Here is a 20,549-nt window from a genome sequence, read left to right as displayed (position 1 = left end):
GTTGCCTGTCCCCCATGTATATCCTTATGATCGCTTCCCCTTAATTTCCTGGTATTGCCACTCTCACCACTGATCCTGAGGGATTTATCTGTCCTAGATTCCCTGTGTTTACAGCTCTTATCTGTACCAATGTACATCCTCTGGTCTAGCCATATTTGTAAGGTAAAATTGGGATCATGATGCGGAGGTGGGGCAAGGGAGTTGCTCAGAGGAAACATTAAAGAACTAGAGGGAAGTTGTGGGTCATCATTACACCCTGACCTGTAAGGTGATGGATGCCCAGTTGCCTACAGTTGGGCTTTGGGTCTCCACTCCTCACTCCCCCTCATTCACAATGATGTCATTTTTGTTCTTTGATGCCTAATACCTGATCCCATCAATACCTTGTGATGACACAGGTTGGTGTGCTTCTTGCATGTGGGCTTTGTTTCTTCTCAGCGAGATGATTGCTTGTTTATCTTGAAGCCTTTAAGACCCCAGATGCTAGATATTTTGATAGCCTGGCACCATCAGTTTTCTTCACTACATTTGCTTATACACCCACTTTGTCTTCAGCGATCATGTCGGGAAGGTGAGCATCATGGAATGCCAGTTTAATAGAACAAGTGTTCTTGCACTGAGGGAGTACTTGAGTGGAGGCCCAATGTCCATCTGCTACTTTAATACTAAACCTATAAATATATGCACATAGATCTATTTCCCCATAAGGTATAAATATATTTGCATATGTACATGCCTGTATTTAGACCTCTATAAATGCTGCCCTTTGCCTCCTACATTTTTCCTCTATTTCCTTTTCCCTCTTGTTCCACTATCATTCAGCACATTTTTAATGCAGTTTTTGCGGTAAAATTGGGTGCCTCAGCTGATGTTTGGGTCGGCTTAAACTCGAGTATATACAGTGTGTGTATATATGTGTGCGTATATATAAAAGGGAAAAGATTAAACAAGCTAAACTTTTAAATGAAGTCAAAGAGCAGAATGAACAAAAAAATGTATGGAACCAAAAGCAAAAACAACTAGTAAAATGGGGTGGGGGTGAGATTAGAAGTGGGGAAAATGATCTATGTATCTAATTGCAAGGAAAATATTATGAAAATTATTAAAGTCCCAATCTTTAGTTTCATGCTTTAAAATATATGGGGGCAAAGATGAAACACATGACAGCTACCTAGAGGTTACTATACTTCTGTGTAGGTTTGAAAAGTTTTTTAACATTTGTATTTTCTTCTATAGAAATTAGGTAATCATTTGAGACTACATTTATTGTCCAGGCCTAAACTATATTAGCCATAAACATCATAAAAATTTTAAACTAAACATGTGAAGAAGTTGAGTGGATTTTAAGGTCCCTCCTCGTAACTAGGAGGCTTTGGCCAGTTACAGTCTGTTCCCAGGTTAAAATGTGCAGCTTATGCACAACTCATAGTTACAAACCACCCCCAGAGTCGAGTCAAACCCAAAAAAAGCCCACTGCCATTTAGTCGATTCCAACTCATAGCAGCCCAGTTATATAAACACTGCTGTGCATGAAAACATTATGATTCCTATAGGATGTTAATGATGGTATCTGGAAGTGCTTTTTATATAGAGAAAGGTACATTAGATCTTATATATTAAAACTGTTCTGATTTGCATACAAACTCAATTTAAAGACAAAATTAGAAACTCATTTGTAATCCTAGGATGCCTATACTTAGCCTGACTGTGTCTCTGTTCCTTCAACAGCAAACTGGGGTGGTAATCAGAGCAGCTATGCCACGACGTTATTGGAAGGATAAAACAAGTCCGCATAGGTAAAGCACACAGTAGGAAAATCTGACACACACACACAGTAGGAAAATGGAACGTATCTGTCATTGTGCAGAACTGAATAAAGCCACGGGTCTCACACTGTTAGGGCCCAGCATGATCAGACCACATTAGAGCAACAACACAGAAAATTCAACACTCTTGTTACAAAAAGCAAACAGGGTTAACACCAGAGAAAATAAAGATAGGCCATTCTCTCTTGACTGAATGTGTTACAGAGGAAGAATCATGTACCCTGGGAGTGTACAAGTGGTGAGACATGATCAAAAATGTATAGATGGTATCAGCGCATAGAATAAAATAACTCTCCTTTGTTATTGAGGTCCTGAACAATGCAGTAAAAGCTAATAATGAAAAGAAGACGGAAAAGAGGCCACATCGCTGGTATTAATGGCAAAGGAAAGTTGTTGTGAACAACCGCCTAGAGAAATCAGACAAGGGGGTCTTGGCGAACTGGTTACCTTCTCTCTGCATGAGCTGAGACCACGCAGACAGTCCCCTAAGAAACGAAACTGCACAGAAGCTAGGAAGCACCCCCACGCGACACGGGTGACAAGGAAGCACGTGATCAAAAGGCGAGATACCGAGCTGTTTGTAGAAAAACTGAAAAGACGGTCATCTCCTCAGATCTGGATATTCAAATGCGCCCAGATAAGAATCCCAACATTCTGTGTCCTTTGGTTGTAAAATATGAAAAACAATAAAGATAGAAACGGCCAATTATGCAAATGTGTCTTATCAGACATTAAGGTGTATTAAAAATACCTGTAGGAATTGAATTAAAGCAAGTGTGCTGAGGTGCAAAAAAATTCATTACACAGGTTGCTGGGTCAACGGAGAGCTGAGGAACAGGCCTGAGACTTCAGTATGTGGTAAACAGGCAACTCAAGTAAATTAGGAAGAGTATTCAATGAAAGAATAGCAGTACAATTAACTATTCTTCGGAAAAATAACAAGACAGGCTCCTGTAATTAGTTCCAAGCAAAAATTGTGTTTGGGATTAGATTAATTCATGTGAAGAATCAAATTTAAAATGTATACTATATGGGTAACTGAGAACCAGGAAGAGCGTGTATGCAGACAATTCTCGCTGCCCATGTTGCAGAAGCCTGGGAGGCCACGATGCTCCTGGGGGGAGGCCTTCACGTCCATGTGTTGGAGATGCTTCCCCGTCAACGTGGTCCCCCACATCGTCCCCCCACAGTAATGCCATTATTGCTACTTGCAAGCACGCGGTCCTTACTATACCCACAGGTTAACTGCGTCAAGGCTTTCAGCCTGCAGCATGTCTGCCATCCAGAGCAACCAGACCCTTGTCGGTCCCACTCTAGTAGGTCCCACCCCCTCTGATAAGGATCAGACATTGTTCCCCTGGCGAAGAGCTCAGACGGCAGAGGTTAGGCTGCCCTCTTTTCAAAAAACAAATCATTTTAGTAGGTCTCTTGCAGCTCTTATAACCTATCAAGCACATTTGTTGCCATCATCATTTTGAAAACGTTTTCTACTTCAGCCCTTGGTATCAGCTTTTTTTCCCCTCCCAGCCTCATGACCCCTTGATAAACTATTATTTTCATCTCTTACACTGTCTGCTGTCTCCCTTCACCCATGTTTCTGTTGTTCGGCCCCCTTTGTGGGGGAGGGCGACAGGTTATACATCGATCATTGTGATCGGTTCCCACTTTCTCCACTTTCCTTCTCCACCTTCCTTGAGCCTTCTGTGAGGGAATGTCCAGTCGTCTACAGATGGGCTTTGGGTCTCCACTCAACCCCCCTCGTTTGCATCAATATGATAGATTGTTTTGGGCCTTCTGATGCCTGACACCTGATCCCATCAACACCTCCTGATCACACAGCCTGTTGTGCTTCTTCCGTGTGGGCTAACTTTGCTCCCTTGCTGCTCTCATGCACTCCTTCCTGTTTTTCCCTGGTGTGTGGGGGGTGGTCAGCAGTACCGTGGGTCAATAAGGGGACATCGTGTCTCGGGGTGAGGAGGCCACCATCTGAGCTCTAGAACCCGCGCATCTTGTTATGCATGTGCCTTCCTGTCAGGTATGCCTCTGGTACCTCCCATTCTTACTGCATGTATTCCCTAGCTTGTCCCCCACCTGTTATGTGTATGCCTCTAATACAACCCCTTCCTGTTTTGTATGTGTGACATGGGTGCATGCCCGAGATTATTTAAGCTTGAGAGAGAATACATTAGGCCTTCACTCTGGTTCCGGTGGCCCTGGGAGAGGTGAGCACTTGCAGGTCGTGTGTGCTGTTCCTTTAACTTACTCAGTTACAGAGGCTGGTCCTCCACAATACAGCTTTTAAAACCCTAGATCTGAGAATGGCCCATTCTCAAAAGACTCAAAAATAAGAGATTGAGTAATAGGGATACACCCACAGTAGAGTAATACAGAGACTACCTCAATGTTCAAAGAAGCCAGATACTGGGAATGCACCATAAATGACCCCCACAAACTCATTTGAAAGGGTTGAATGTAATTAAAAAACTGGCCAAAGTACATTACCATGGTTTTAACACAATGTGCATTACATACATTTTTGCCACTTGCCCCCTTGTCCCAGCCCACCCCTAGGTAATTTTGTAAGCTGTGCTAATTTCATTACCACACATATTTTAAAAATTAGCCTAGCATGCTTACAAAATTTCATGGGGAGTGGCTGGCATCACTGTTTATCACAGATTCTGTAAAAATATGGTAATAGGCAGTTTTATAAAAAGAAATAATATATTAAGAGATAAGTCACCCTCCCTGCTACTGAAATGCAAATTAAAACTAAAGTAACATAATGTTTTGCCCATTAGATTGGTAAAAACGTTTAAAGTTTAAAGTGAAGTGGGAAGACAATAACTGTTTCCATGCTATCCGTAAGGTTTTCAGTGGCTACTTCCTCTGAAGTGGACAGCCTATTCCTGCTTCATAGGTTCTCAGCCTGGAAGCTCAGCTGAAACCTGGTCACTGAGGGCGACCCTGCTGGTATTTGAAATACCAGTGACATGGTTTCCAGCATGACATATGCCACCACAGTATGACAAACTCACGAGACAAGTCAGGTAGTGATTGTCTTCAAGCACAACATATGCACGTCAGTGTTGAACAGTGAATAGGGAAAACCAAAGAAGAATCGTATGTATTTGAATTACGGTGCTGGCGAAGACTATTGAAATTACAATGGACCGCCAGAAGAAAAAGGAAATCTGTCGCAGAGAAGTACAGCCAGAATGTTCCTTAGCGACACGCATGGTGAGGCTTCATTTGGTGTGTTTTCGACATGGTATCAGGAAAGAGCAATGTGCTAAAAGCAGAGGGGCAGCGGAAAAGAGGAAGACCCTTGATACCACATCTAAGGACAATTGTGAGGGCGGCACGGGATCAGATGCTGCTTCCTTCTGTTTTACCCACGTGATGGCACATGATAGTCCGGGTTGACTAGAGAAACAAATCCAGAGACACTCATGAGAGAGAGCGAGAGATTGAGTGATTGATTGATACAGCAAGAAGGAATATAACAGCTAATTAGTCCACAGCAGTGCAGAGGGTTCTGCTCAACTCCCGTGGAACAATGAATATAAGGGAAGTCTTTCAACTCATTTGGGCTGCCGGCTCCAAGGTCAAGGAAGCATACAGCAGAGTCCTCCCAGGCACAAGGCAAGCAGAGTCTGCCCACAAGCCACAAGCAGTAGGTGGATCACCAACAGTCAGCAGCTCAGGAGTTTAGTGAAACAAGCCCAGATGGGATATCGAATACAAGCAATGCAAGGCAACAGAATCCACCACCCTCAAGCTCAGCAATGTTCACACCAGCAGCATGGTGAAACAGGTCTGGAAGGAGCTTCAAGCTCTAGCTACACGATCCATGGGCTGGCCTGGCCTGGCCCACAGGTACTGTAGCTCACAGGTTGAGGCAGAGAACTTAGCTCCAGCAATAGCATGAACGCTCCAGCACACTGATCACCAGAGAGCAAGGGGGTGGTGGGGTGGTGGTGCCTGCCGAGCCATTTATCTCTTTGCCCTCCAATCAAACTGCGACCTGATTAATCCCACATGTTCCTATTGGCCAGGTTGGCCCAGTAAACCTAACTATCACAGCACCTAACTTCAACACTGGGAAGTTTGTGAACAGGCAGGGGCTGTTCAAGAGAGAAAAGGGCCAAAGCCATGGCCTAGCTATTCTGTACGTGCTATCCATCCTAATGCACACACAAGCCCAGCTGCTCGGGACAAATGCAGCAAAGGAAAAAACGCTTTACCACGAGTGAAAGGAATGGATACACTTAAATAGGCCATATTTTAAAATGTATAAAACCTTTTAACTTCTGGGTAGCTTGGGGTGATAGTTAAGGGGGACCTGGTCGTAACGAGTCCTAGTGGCATAGTGGGTTACAGCTGAGCTGCCAATCACAAGTTCAGTAGCTTTTCAGGGGGAAAAAATAATAATCTCTACCCTTGCCATTAAAACCTTTTGTACTGTAACTGGGAATCCAGGGTACGGCGTAGGTGTCTGCTTTTGCAACCTCCTGGTGTCTGAATGCTCCCACGAGGCTGCATCACTCCCTTCGGGAAACACTGGTGTAAACTCCGAATCCCCGCGCAGCAGTTCTGCACTGTCCTCCAGGGTCACGGTGTGATGGAATAGACTCCGTGGCAGCGAGCGTTTGGTTTGGATTGCGTGAGCAGGGCACGCATGGAGCTGCTACGCACAGGGCCAGCCGTGCAAACCTGCCCAATGCTCCAAAGGGAAAAGATGAGCCACTCGTGTTGGAAGCTCCTTATAGGGCCACTATGAGTTGCCTTTGACACTATGGCAGTGGATTTGACTATGGTTTTATTTGTAATATTGTAATTTCATGTAAGACTGAATTCAGAGACTGTATGTTTAATCATTTTTAAGAGAACAGTGGACATCAAACCCACATTTGTTGCCATCCAGTTGATTCTAGCTCATAGGTATTCCATAGGACAGAGTAGAAGTTAGCAACCTGATCTGATTTTTAAGTCTGCTTGCGCTCTTTATGTCTTAGCCACCTCCTTAGTGATTTTTCCAAGTATTTTTATAACACATGCTCTCATTTGAAAAGTTCTATTTCATTGTCAAAATAATCACTTAATATTAAATGTATTTTGATATCTCTCTAACTTTTGAGGCACGTATTTCCATGTTTATCTTTATATTTTTGTTAAGCTCGATTTAGCCAGTTTAGGGTTGATATGTATGTGTGTGTGTATATATATATAAATTTGAGTTTTCAGCTCCTCTTGTTCCACAGTCCCTTGGTAAATCTGAAATTACATCGTGGTGTTTCTCTGCTCCCCAGGTACGGAGCCGTGTCTGCAGGAATGCTGTGTGCCCTCACCACGCTGTCCCAGCAGCTGGAGAGCGAAAACGCTGTGGATGTTTTCCAGGTTGCGAAAATGATCAACCTGATGAGGCCTGGCGTATTCACAGATATTGTAAGTGGTTTGCTTTTTGAGAAACCTCCACAACCTCAGCTGAAGCCTGGCTCTTAACCAGGGTACCTTCCCCCACAAGGGATGGCTGGCAGTTGTAGGAGGTGGGAGATCATCCTGGGTAGAGGCCATGGGCAGGGAATGCTGCTGACAAAGGTCCCACAGTGCACATGACACCCCCCATCCCCAAACACCAGTAGCACCAAGACCGCACACCATGATCGCTCACTACAAACCATGGATTTTCCACTACCCATGTTAATATTGAGTCCCCAGCTAACAAAGGATTCAGGTCATCATTAAAACAAAAACAAACAACTCGGTCTCCATTGGCATGCCTGTTTCTCAGGTACAGTCTCCACAGCTGCAGTGTACGTAAAAACTATTACCACCACAGATGAAATGACTAAAATCCGCTTTCCCCCGTTGCAGGAGCAGTACCAGTTCATCTACAAAGCAATGCTCAGCCTGGTCAGCACTAAAGAAAATGGAAGCGGTCCCATGACAGTGGACAAGAATGGTGCTGTTCTGATGGCAGATGAACCCGACCCTGCCGAGAGCATGGAGTCGCTGGTGTGATTGGAATCCTGCGCCGCCGGCACCTCATTTGTAAAACTTCTGAAGACTGAGAACTTTTTTGAGGCCTTTTTTGCCAGACTCTAGGTTATACAATAACCCAGTTACTTTTTTACACTGATAAAAGTTTTGATATTTATTTTTTGCCATTTTATGTCTTAATGGTATCCTACTGAGCATTTGCACCTCTGTTCATTTCACACAGTGAAACGCAGTCTTATCTCGTTTGCACTATCTGATCAGTGTTACTGCCTAGAATCCAGTACGACAGCAAGCCCCGATGTGACATTCCATGGCAGCCACCATGCTCCTTTGTCGTTCAGTACACAGTGAAGGTCTTTGCTAGGACAGTGGATTTGATTTTGTTCGGCAATTAGTGCCGGTCTCTTCCTTAGTGCCCTCCTGTTTTGAGGCATTGTTAAATACTGTACGCCTTCTGTGTTCTCATGGAGTGGATGAGCATCTTTTCTTTTTTTAACAGATTAGCAGGCTTCTGGGAGCTATAAAAGCGGTCTCTACACCTCATGGCCTTGAAACGGTTTCCTTTCTGATGGTTAAGACACCCACTGAAAAACCAGAAGGCACCAGAATTGCTCTGTGTGACATCACTTATCAGTTGCAAGGTTATATTCACAGCTTAAAAAGAAAAAAAAAAGCCCAATTGTGTCAAAATAAAGGATATCTCTGTATTACAGTTTTCACAGTAGCTATGTGACAGTGTGTGTTATTTCAATGTTGACTCTCGGAAATAGCTACACCCAAGAACCAGCGCTATCTTTAACATTAGAGAGATGGCAATATTTCACACAGCTCCACTAGGAAATTCTTTATTCTCCACGAATGCTTCTGGGTTTATGAGACCATATATAACCTCACAGGAGGCAAAAGAATAAATATTTTGCAGGTGTGTGATTTTTTTTAAACTAGGTCTGTAGGAGATTAAAAAACAAAAAACTCCCATTACTCTTATAAGCATCGAATAAAAACTACCTATAGAGTTCACAATTTTTTTCTTTCCTTTTTTGCCAAATGTCTTACGATAAACCTTCTAATTACATGTACTCTCCTACTTAACGATTAAAGAGACTGTATTAGCAGAGTCTTGGGTATGCCGAAACTCCTGCACATGGACAAGTAAAATCCGGTGGGGGTAAAGCTAGAAACAGGGAAACAGCTGTCCTCGATACTTTCAGGTCAAGGTTAAAAGAGTGCAGTGCACACTACTGTGTAGTCAGCCCCAAGAACAGAAGCACTCCCTGAAGGAGGCGGTTAGTCATCACTCAGGGCCCCGGGCTGTGGAGCCCCACTCTCCCTGCAGTACAGAGTGGGATGAGCAGACGTTTCGGCCCAGTTTCTTAGAAGATGAAGCTACTTCCTGAGATCTGTTTCTTCTATAGCAAGTTTGCCCTTGAGGGACAGCTTCTGTCGAAGCAAACCATCACCTGAGGAGCTCGGGCTATCAAGAAGTACCGAGTTCTGGTTTACTTCTTATGTGACCAGGGGCCAGCAAGCGGGCCACTCCAGCTACCATCATTCCACTGGGGCAGGCATGAAAGCACTGATGAGAACCAACACTAAGGGTCTGCTTGTCTTGAGTTAGCATTGTTGGTACTCTGCCAAGTTGGATGCTGGAGGACCAACACTGCTAAGGAAGGGCGGGCTTCAGGACAAGTCCACTGAACTTTTGTGAACTATTTAACTTGCCAAGCTTATGCTTATCTTTTTCACCACAGATTCACACAACACAAAATAGTCTAACTGCTTTTACACGAATTGTGTAGACCTTAAGGTATCCAAATTAATTTGCTTGATTTTATGTACTGGATTACACCGCAAGCTGTGTAGTCCCTCTGCTCAGAAACACATGGGGTGGACTTAAAAACAACTCATTTGGTTCGGTGTGTTGGCTCCCATTGGAGGCAGCACAAGGAAGCTTGATCCCGCCCTTATCAAAAGCCGTGATCAGAGCAGGGCTGTAACTCCCAGAAGGCCGAGGATAATCACAAGGGAAGTGTCATCATACCAAGAGCTACGTTTGCAGTCAATTGAGCATGTTCTTTTAATTGCATATAGCATCGATAAGAGCTACTTCACCTCAATAGATGGCACACTGGGTCTGATCTTGTTGGAATTTTCATAATCCCTCGGTATATTTTTCATACTAGAAGTTAACATTGGACATAAATATCAAGTGTTTACATCTGTACTAGACATAAATGGCTCAATTCATGGAAATATATCATCCAGAACAATTCTGTGTGACTATCTTTCAGAACATATAAGAATCATGATAAAAGAAAACGAGTGGGATCACTATGAGAATGATTTAGACGTTTTCTGTGAGCACATAAGTAGCTGTAGCAGGCTTGAACCAATGTCTAAAAATGCTGACCCGATGAACTTTAAGAAATTGCAGTTGCCCATCTTGCTTAAGTGACCCAAACACAGCTCACGGAGGACAGTAATGTTCAGCAGTTCTCACATGCACCACAGTGCATCCTCATGATTACTCTCCATTTGTTATCTGCAAACATGTGCTTACATCTTCCCGGAGGCACAGAGCATCTCAAAGATGGTGTTTTCTTTGAGACAGAAGCACATTGTTTAACTAGGTAACATGGTTATTACCGCTTGCACTCTGTGTGTGTGTGTGTGTGAATGTGGGCGGTGTTTCATTCTGTCGAACTTAGTGCACGTGGGGGAGAAAAAGCTACTGAAAATGAATGTGTGCTGGTTTAGTGAGAAGCTTTTGGTGTGTATCAATTCAGCTCTCGGTAAAAGAAGACACACATCCTACAAAACTGAATTGCAATGCTCAGACCAAGTGTCCATGCTGGACCTCAGAGAAAAGACCTTGTGGCCATCAGGACAACTCATGTATTCTAAAGCCATGGTTTCTTTTTTAATATTCAAAACACAAACCTAATGTCTGAATGTCAAGAAACATAAGGTTCCCTTCAGTTTTCCTAATTTGTCTGTCTGCACACTGGAAGTGCATTTCCAGCTGACACGTCCGCACGGTTAGAGAAGGCTGAGGTGTTCCCAGTCTGGCTGTTGGAGTCTGTAGCTCAGAATGGCATACTAAAATCAACCATAACCTTAATCCCTTTATAGTGACACAGCACAACTGCCTTGTTATGACTGTTTTCTTAAATGCATATATATACTGTATTTAAAATTAAAATAGAGATACCAATTTACCAAAGATACATAATACTAATTTAAAGCAAAAAATTTAAACAGCAAACCCAAACTCATAATTTAAGAAATAGTAATAAAAATATAGTTTGTCTCTAAGAATTTAGCAGTTAGACTTCCTGGGAAATGCCTTTTCAACGTCGATATTCTAAAGTTTATGGTGCCAGTGAAATTCTTATGTGAAGGAGAAATGCCTGCTTTTTTTGTTTTCCTCCCAAACAGCAGCAGTTTCACTTAACCCTGTGCGCTTTTTCTTAGTTGCCATTTACCACACACTGTTGGCTTGACTATCTCTAGGAAGAAGGCATGCTACAAAAAGGAAGGAGTTGTACCAATGATATTTGGCCTCTGCTTTGTCTTAGCTGTTAAACTGTTTTTAGTATTTTTGTTAAATATTTACAAAGGGAAGCATTTTCTACAGAGGATAATCAATTTCAAGAAAAATATCTTGAGTTTTGAGAAATAAACATCTCCAGGAAAGGAGACAGTCAATTTTATAAAATGTCGCAACTCTCCAACATTTGGGGTGGTGACTCCTTTTTGGTTAGGACATTTGAAATCAGCAAGCAGCCATTGTTTCTAAAGAACTCAGCCTTCCATGTCAACTCATGTCTTTCATTTTGACATCACTAGAATCATTAAAAGTGTAAATATTTGGTTGCTTGGATAAGCATCTTCTGGAAACTTTGTATCTATGGTATATAATCATAGAATTTTATATTTTCATATAAAGCTAATTTTTTTCTAGTTTCAACTTTGTCATAGTTTTTTTTTTTCTTTTCTTTTTTTTTTCGTGGTGGATATGTGATTTCAACTTTCTGTGTATTGAAGTAGCAAGAACCATATTTCCATTCCAGAAGAATCCAACATGTGTTATTTCTTTGAGGACGTGATTGTGTGAAAGTTGGGTTTTCTTTTTAAATTCCATTGACCATTTGTGCAATAGGAATCCTCCAACACCTTTAGTCACTGAATACATTTGTCGCATTGACCCATTTGGCAAAAAGTGGTTTTGGTTTTTAAATCTGTTCGGGGGAGGTGGGGGGCAGGGTTTTGTAACCTGAAAATTTTCCTTTTCTCCTGTTTGAAACTATATCAAATCATTCTATTATAGTGTTATTTAATATGTAAATTGTATTGCTATACATAAAATAAAGTATGGTTTTTGATGTATTCATTAGTGTTGAGCATTTCTGTGAAAAGATCTAATATCCAATCAAATTAGGTCACTAGTGTCCCTTAATTGATTACTTTTTCACAGTTACACTGGCCAATCTTCTCATGTCATTTTCATGGTGGTGCTATAAATGTTTAGGGGGATATCTCTACAGAGGCAAGAAACCAATAAAAAGTACTTCTGCTGGGTTGATTTGTAAATGGTCTTTCTTGAAAGAACAGTCACAAATTTTTATCTGCATATTGAGTAATGTTCACTCACTTGGACTCTGCTGCCAAGTTATAAGCAGAATTCTCTTCTTCTCCAGAGTATCCCCTACGTGTGTAGCAACTTCTCTCTACTGTGTGGTATAAAGGATTTGTCTTCATAAGACCTTGGAGAATTTATGGAATGTATGTAAGACCAATTACTTCTGCTTCCAAAGAACCACCTCAGACATTTCCAAACAAGGGCACACAGTTCCAGAACTTGGCATACGTGGTCCACCATGTTCATTCACCACTTTCAGTAGCTCCACAGGAGAGCTAGACCCTTACTGTCATAAATTTCCTAGTTTTTCTCTCCATAAGGTAAGAATTGATGCTATACATTTTCCTTAAGTGCCTGGGCATTTACAAAACAATGTTTTTTTCCATGAGTATAGAAGAAAACCCTAAACCAGGACAAAAAGAACAATGCTAATGATAAAACATTAGTCTTCCTCATACTCAACCCATGGGGACTCCAGGTTCTGTATCACATGAGTAAACCAAACTGATGGCCTATGGGTCACAGATGTGTCCTAAAACATTATATTTTACATTAAAGGCCCAGATTTCAAATCTGTCAAAAACCTGGGGAATGCTAAAGCTCCTCCTGGCTTGCATTCTCGCAAGGCAAACCAATCTGGAGAGAAGTAACCCTTTTATGTGAGGCAGACACTCTGCAGTCAGTCTCCAGCCATTTAAATGGCCTGCCAGGGCCTGTGGACAGTTCCTCTGGGATATGTCTTAGGAATTGTAGGTCCATATGGTCTGATGTCTCAAGGTAGTAAACCAGCAACCAAGAGGAGTAATCAATATGGAAATATATCATGAAGTGTGTGAGCCAGAACTCAATGGGCAGTGTTTTTCTGGGCAATGAATCTTTTCTGCCTTTGACAGGGCCTAGTCCTTTCTTTCCATTTTAACAGAGACCTCGTTATTAAGCCTAAACAGGAAAAAGACCAACCATTGTCCAGATGAGGGAAAATTATCAGCATGAGGTCGTGGCTAATCACAGCCGAGCAACAACAACAAATCATCGCCAGATCATGATGGACAGCAAATCAGTGCATTGATGTTGCAAGTGGGACTACAGAACTGGGGGCAGGGAGAGGACCATGATTGGGAGAGATGTACTACTACAGATTAGAAAACTTATACAATTGGTCCTGGACCCTAAACCACCTGTCTACTTGATGGTTGAAGCACAATCCTACAACTTCTACTTCCAGGTGACACTCATCTGTAAACCATTAAGGCTTTATAGGCAAGACCACCCCTCCCTGGGATGGCCCCGGAGTTGTAATCTACTTTCAAATACTCTGCCAGAGAGCAAAGCTGCCATATTGCTGGTTAGTGGTCAGAAAAACTCAATGGAGGCTTATGTCACATCTCGAAATGGAGATAGGATCCTCACTGTAAACCACAGACTTCCACAAATCAAGTGCTTAGAATTTACGGTCCACTGTATTCCTGCCTCTGATCAAGTATTGTATCTAAAATCCTTTGACACACTTTGGTGGTGGTGCTTTATTCTGCAAGGATCGGCTGATGGATCCTTTAAATGGCTGCTTATCCAGTAAAATTGAAGTGAAGGAGCATGGACAAAGTGGAAACCCAAAACCCACCTATAAAATAACTGGACAGTCTCTCACAGAAAGGCCACAGAGAAGGGATGCCATTTATAGGGTGCACTACAGCACTGATGAAATACATAACTATCCTCTAGCTCTGTAATATTTCCTCTCCCTTACCATGATGGACTTCATTGTACCTCATTATTCTTGTCAGAGCTGCATAAGTCCATTTGTATAATTAAGATCGTTTGACACATGAAAGCCAAAATAGATAACCCTGAGGGTACAGGAAGAGAGAGTGGGGAGAGGGGGCAGGGAGAACTGATAGCAATCATGACTGCATAAACCCACATGAGGGGAATCAACAAGGGAAGTGCAGGGAAAGGATATCTTGGAGGACATAAGATACAGCAAAAATAACAATCATAGTAAATAATAGTATATACTTTTTAATTATGGTTCATGGAGGTAGGGCTAGGGAGGGAATAAAAAAGAGCTATCACAGAAGCAAAAAAGCCCACATGGAAGAAGCACACTGGCCAGTGCGATCACGAGGTGCCAAGGGACCAGGTATAAGGCATCATGCAAAAAAAAAAAAAGATGTATGTGTGTGTGTGTATGTATGTGTATATGTGTATATATATACCATATTAAATGAAGGGGGAAGTGCAGAGTGGAGACCCAAGGCCCAAGTGTCGGCCAATGGAGATCCCCTCATAGAGGGGTGTAGGAGAGGAGATGGGTTAATTAGGGTGCAAGGTAGTACCGATGAAGAACACAGTTTTCCCCCAGATCCTTGATGCTTCCTCCCCCCAACTACCATGATCCGAATTCTACCTTGCAGGGCTGGATAGAGCAGATGCTGTACACTGGTACATATGAGGGCTGGAGGCACAGGGAATACCTTCAGGACCAAGGGTGTGAGGGGCGATGCTGGGAGAGTGGAGGGTGAGTGGGTTGGAAAGGGGGAACTGATTACAAGGATCCACATGTGACCTCTTCCCTGAGAGAGGGACAGCAGAGAAGGGGGGGAGGGGAGACTCCGGATAGGGCAAGATATGACAAAATAACGATGTATAAATTAAAAAGGGCACATGAGGGAGCGGGGAGAGGGCAGGGAGGGAAAAAAAAAGAGGACCTGATGCAAAGGGCTTAAGTGGAGAGCAAATGCTTTGAGAATGATTGGGGCAGGGAATGTATGGATGTGCTTTATATAATTGATGTATGTATATGTATGGACTGTGATAAGAGTTGTATGAGCCCCTAATAAATTGTTTTAAAAAAAAGAGCTATCAAGGGGTTGAAGAAGAAATAAAATGTTATGAAACTGATGGTGGTAGCAATTGTACAATGATGTTTGCTCTAATTAAAGCATGAATTGCTACAACTCCTGTAAGAGCTCCCAATAAAATGATTAATAAGAACTAACTAACTAACTGGCTGCTTGTCTTAGGATAAACTTTTAAAAACTCAGATGGTATCTTTTGTGATAGCTGGACACCCTCGATTCCTTCACTGTGCTTCACTATAAGACCACGTTTCCAGTGATTGCCTCATAAGTTAAGTATAGAACAGATCCCCCATTTTAAGTACTGTTTTAGGATAGAAAAGCAACCCCAGATCTCTTAATTTAATGAGAATATTTATTAAGTCTTCAGACAAAGATTATCTGGGTAAAGGAGACCATTAACCCATTAACATAGGGTCATAATGGCACCTAGGAGTTAACAAAAAAACCCAGTGGACTGAATAGGACATGGGAGAACCAAGAAACTGTCACACAGGTTAGAATACAAAAAATGGGAATGGAGCCATGATTACTGTTAGGTGTCATGGAGTTGGTTCTGATGCACGCTACTACTCACTGCCATCGAGTCAATGCTGACTCAGAGTGAACCCCTGTGAGTTTCCAAGACTGGAACTCTTTACTGGAGTAGAAAACTCAGTCTTTCTCCAGAGGAGCAGCTGGGGGTCTCTGCCAACCACGCATAACCACCACACTCCCAGGTTTCCTCTCTGACTCACAGCGACCCTGCGTACATCAGAAGGAAACACGCTCCTAGCTTGAGCCATCCTCGCAATCGTTCTTATGCTTAAACCCATCACTGCAGTCACGGTTTCAACCCATCCTGTTGAGTGCCTTCCTTTGTCCACTGCCCCGCGAGCTTAGCAAGCATGATGTCCTTCTCCAGGACTGGTCTCTTAGAATAACATGTCCACAGTACATGAGACAAAGTCTCGCCATGCTTGCCTCTAAGGAGCATTCTGGTTGTACTTCTCCCAAGACAGATCTGTTTGTCTTTTGGGCAGTTCATGGTACTATCAAAATTCTTCACCAACACCAGAGTTCAAATCCAGCCATCCTTTTCCAGTCTTCCTTATTCAATACCCAACTTTTACATGCATATGAGGCAACTGAAAATGCCATGGCTTGGGTCATTAGTCCTCAAAGTCACCTTAGTCCTCAAAGTCATTTTCAAAGTCCCTTTAAACACTCTGAAGAGGTCTTGTGCAGATTTACCCAAAGCATCACATCCTTTGATCTCTTGACTGCTGCTTCCATGAGCACTGATTCTGGATATAAGAAAGAACAAATCCAGTCTTTTCTCCATTTATCATGTTACCCACTAGTCCAGATGTAAGGATTTTGATCTTTTCATTGAATTGCAATCCACACTGATGGCTGCAATCCTTGAGCTTCAAGTCCTCCTCACTTTCAGCAAGCAAAGTTTTGTCACCTGCATTTGGATGTGCATCCTACTTCATATAATCCAGCTTCTCTATTTGTTCAGCAGACAGATTAAGTGAGTATGGTGATAAGACAAACCCTAAGACCCTTGTTCTACTTGCTCTTCTTAATCTGGCCTGAAACTCTGGCAGCTCCCTATCAATGTATTGCTGTAACTGTTAGTAGATTATCTTTGGTAAAATTTTACTTGAATGTGTAATTAATTATATTATTCTATAATTTGAGCATTCCGTTGAATCACCTTTCTCTGTAATGTGTACAAATATGGATCTCTTCCAGTCAGTTGGCCAGGTAGCTGTCTTCCAAGTTTCCTAGCATACATGAGTGAGTGCTTCATCAGTTTGTGGAAACAGTTCAATTGGCACTCAATCAATTCTTGGAGCCTTGGTTTTGCCTAATGTTTTCAGTGCAGCTTGGACGTCTTCCTTCAGCACCATTGGTTCTTGCTCACATGCTACCGCCTGAAATGGTGGAATTTCAACGAGTTTGTTGGTACAGTGACTGTGTATTGTTTCCATTTTCTTTTGATGATTCTTCCTTCATCATTCAACAGTTTTGCCCATAGAATCTTTCAATGTGGTAACTTAGGACTTCACTCTTTTTCTTCAGTTCCTTCCATTTGAGATATGCTGAGTTTGTTCTTCCCTTTTGGTTTTCTACCACTAGGTCTTTGCACATTTCACTACATTTTACTTTATCTCCTTGAGTTGCCCTTGGGAATTTCCTATTCAGCTCTCTGACTTCATCATTTCTTCCTTTTGCCTTTGCTACTCTACGATTCACAGCAAATTTCAGTCTCTTGTGACACTTATTTTGACGTTGTTTTCTTGTCTCTCCAGACCTCCTCCCTTTTCTTGTCTTTTAATGAATGATTTTCTTGATGTCATCTCACAACTCATAGGGTCTTCTGTCAGCGATTAATGCAGCAAATCTCTTCTTGGGGTGCTTTCAAAATTCAGGTGGGATAGAGTCAAGATCATATTTAGACTCTTGTAGACTTGTTTTAATTTTCTTCAGCTTCAACCTTCAGCTTCAACTTACATATGAGCCATTGTTGGGCTATTCCAAAGTCAGCCCCTGGCCTGGTTTTAGTTGCTCATATTGAGTTATTCTGTCGTCTATTCCCATAGAAGTAATCAATTTGATTTCTGTGTATTCCATCTGGAGCTGTCCATGTGAATAGTCGCCATTCGTGTTTTTGAAAAAAAATTAAAAGGTAATTGCAATGAAAAAGTCATTGGTCTGGCAAAATTCTATCATGCTATCCCCAGCTTCCTTTCTATCAGCAAGAGTATTTTCCCTTGTTCTTCACATGTTCCTAATGACCAGAAGAGAGACTATCCCCTGATCCCACCCATCCAGCAGACAGTCAAAGCCACATCTTTATGATTCTGCTTCTTGTGTGCCACCTCTACCCCTGGAGATGCAGGAGCTTTACCTTATCAGATCAAGCGAGCACAGAACTGGATAACTAGCTTGTCACCAACCACATTGATTGGGCATAAACTCCCATAAACAACCACCTTGCTCCAACTGCTGTCTGGGCCTTAACATGTTCTCTTCTGATAAATAGCTAAAGAGACAAGCCAAATCAGTACTCTACTGTGCTATAGGAACAGAAAGCTGCACACAGACATCTGTATTATATCCACCAAGAGAGAGACAGTAAGTGGCTAAAGACTCCTACTCATCAATTAACTGTAACTATAACACCATCACAATGTCACTGAGATATGTTTCTGATTTTTAAGAGAATTTCAATTCACATGAAGAAACGAGGTATAGTGGATAAAAATCAATGATTTTTATATGGAGTTAAAGATCTTCCTCAATGTGATAGTTACATCTTGTGTCAACTTGGTTGCATCAGGATTCTCAGTGGTTTAACAGTTAAATCGTTTATCACCTATGATGTTACCTGACATAATATTTTTTAAAAACTACATGATGTGATGTGCTGTAAGTAGCCAAGCAGTTGTAGAAAGATCGGAAGGGTGGAATGCACCCCCCTTATTCAAGTCATAGTCCTAGTGAAGTTTCCTCAGGGGCGTTGCCTACTTCTTATATAAGCAGATGCTGTGGAGAATTTGTTTGCTTCCTGCTAGATCTGGATCTTCCATCTGGCTCACTGGCTTCCAACTCTTTCCACTTAAGTCGATGGCCTGCCACATTGCCTATCAATCTTGGATTTACTGTACTGCATTCACCAGTCTGTGGCCACCTTGCTTCATCTTCCTGCTTCTTTACTGGCGTTCTTACTTCTTGACTCATCAAACTCCCATATTTACATGTTAGGAGAAGCCCTCAGCTTAGCATCTGAAAAATGGATTTTAACTGGCTTGCATTTATCTATTTCTACAATTGTGAGAGGCATCTTCTAGATACAAGTTTCCTTCTACATATGTACCTCTGTTTTTGCTTCTCTAGAGAACACAACCTTAGCACATTCATGAGTAAAAAGCACTATAACTACCTGAATAGGAATTCAAAAGAATGGCATTTAGAGTCAATGGACTGAGATGAAGAGCCAAGGAAAACACAGACACACACACACACACACACACACAATTTTTTAAGGAAAAAAATTCTTCAAAAGCTAGCAAAATAAATGAAAAATTATAAGCCACACACACAAAAAAAATAGAAATCCAGAATATTAATGCTAAGCTTTCTGTACGGTCAGATCAATGCCAGGCCGGCTTCTAGCAGCAAGTGACCTTGGATCTCCCCCACCCGTGCAGAGCTGACCAGCACTGGCTAAAACAACTAGCAGCAAGTAGCCTTGACTGTCCCAAGCACACCTGCGGAGCTGACTAGAGCTGGCTATGTAAACTGTCAACAGCTTTGCAAGTTTTGTTCCTTCTTTTATTCACGACCCATTTGGCTCAGTGCCCGCTTTGCTCTCGGCCCACCACTCTGTACCCGGCAGGGCCCGTTTGGCTCAGTGCCCGCGTTGTTCTCGCCCACCACTCTGTACCCGGCACATACACACCTGGAACCAGGAAAACACCTTACATTCCAGAAACCTGGACATACCTGTCCATATATAAGCATCACTCCTGTAGCCTGCAGTGCGACTCCTCTGGCCCAGATACTGTGGACCGTGGGACTTCGCCCAGGCTGGATCTTTCTCCTCAATAAAGCATGTTGCTCTAATTTGACTAATTTGGTCTCTGGCACCTCTCAACTTCCTTATACTTTTAGAAGTGGATAATGTGTTGGAAGACCAAAATAATACAAATGGATCAGTGGGAGGTCAAATTAATGAACCTGAAGATGAAATTCTCAATACTAATATACTAGAAGACAATTTAAAAACTAACAGAAAAATCCAAATACAGTCAAGGAATAACTTACAGGTGATCTGAATTAAATATCAAGAATAAATAATAAAAAGAGAAATTGAGTTTTTGGAAGAAAACTCTCCTAAGACATGAAAATGTTTATTCAATACCCCAAACAAAATAAGACTCCAAAAGGAAATCACAATGATTTGGTGATGGAAATCTTTGGAAGACATCCTGAGAGGACCTCAGGAAAAATGAAAAATTACCTATGGTGATGCATTAATAAGGCTGTGATAGATTACGTTTTCTAGAGAAACAAATCCAGTAACACTCATATGTATAAGAAAGAATATTATATCAAAAAAGAATCTCATATCAAGAAAGTGGCATAGCCTAGTCTATGGGTCACATGCTAGATGGAGACCCTCCAGACTCATACAGCTTCCAGCAGGTGAAGTAGGAAGCTGGGTGA

General features: G+C 42.1%; 1 protein-coding gene and 1 long non-coding RNA gene across 6 annotated transcripts in view; one reads left to right on the top strand and one right to left on the bottom strand.

Moving 5' to 3' along the window:
- Positions 1–8,557, top strand: part of PTPRG (protein tyrosine phosphatase receptor type G) — a 755,578-nt gene extending 747,021 nt beyond the window's left edge. For 4 of the 5 annotated variants that reach the window (XM_075549956.1, XM_075549955.1, XM_075549953.1 and 1 more), the window contains 2 exons: positions 7,139–7,274; positions 7,704–8,557. In XM_075549956.1, the coding sequence (XP_075406071.1) occupies positions 7,139–7,274; positions 7,704–7,850 (283 nt within the window). In that variant the 3' untranslated portion in view covers positions 7,851–8,557. Of the gene's footprint in view, positions 1–2,134; positions 2,280–7,138; positions 7,275–7,703 lie in introns of those variants that run through there. The other variant, XM_075549954.1, reaches the window with a different exon arrangement.
- The window catches only part of LOC142448273 (uncharacterized), an 89,560-nt gene that overhangs the window by 16,658 nt on the left and 52,353 nt on the right, over positions 1–20,549 (bottom strand). The window lies entirely within an intron of this gene.

This window comes from Tenrec ecaudatus, chromosome 5, assembly GCF_050624435.1.
Source record: "Tenrec ecaudatus isolate mTenEca1 chromosome 5, mTenEca1.hap1, whole genome shotgun sequence".
NCBI lineage: Eukaryota > Metazoa > Chordata > Mammalia > Afrosoricida > Tenrecidae > Tenrec > Tenrec ecaudatus.
Note: the sequence above shows the minus strand (reverse complement) of the source record. Positions and strands in the feature narration are given on the sequence as shown.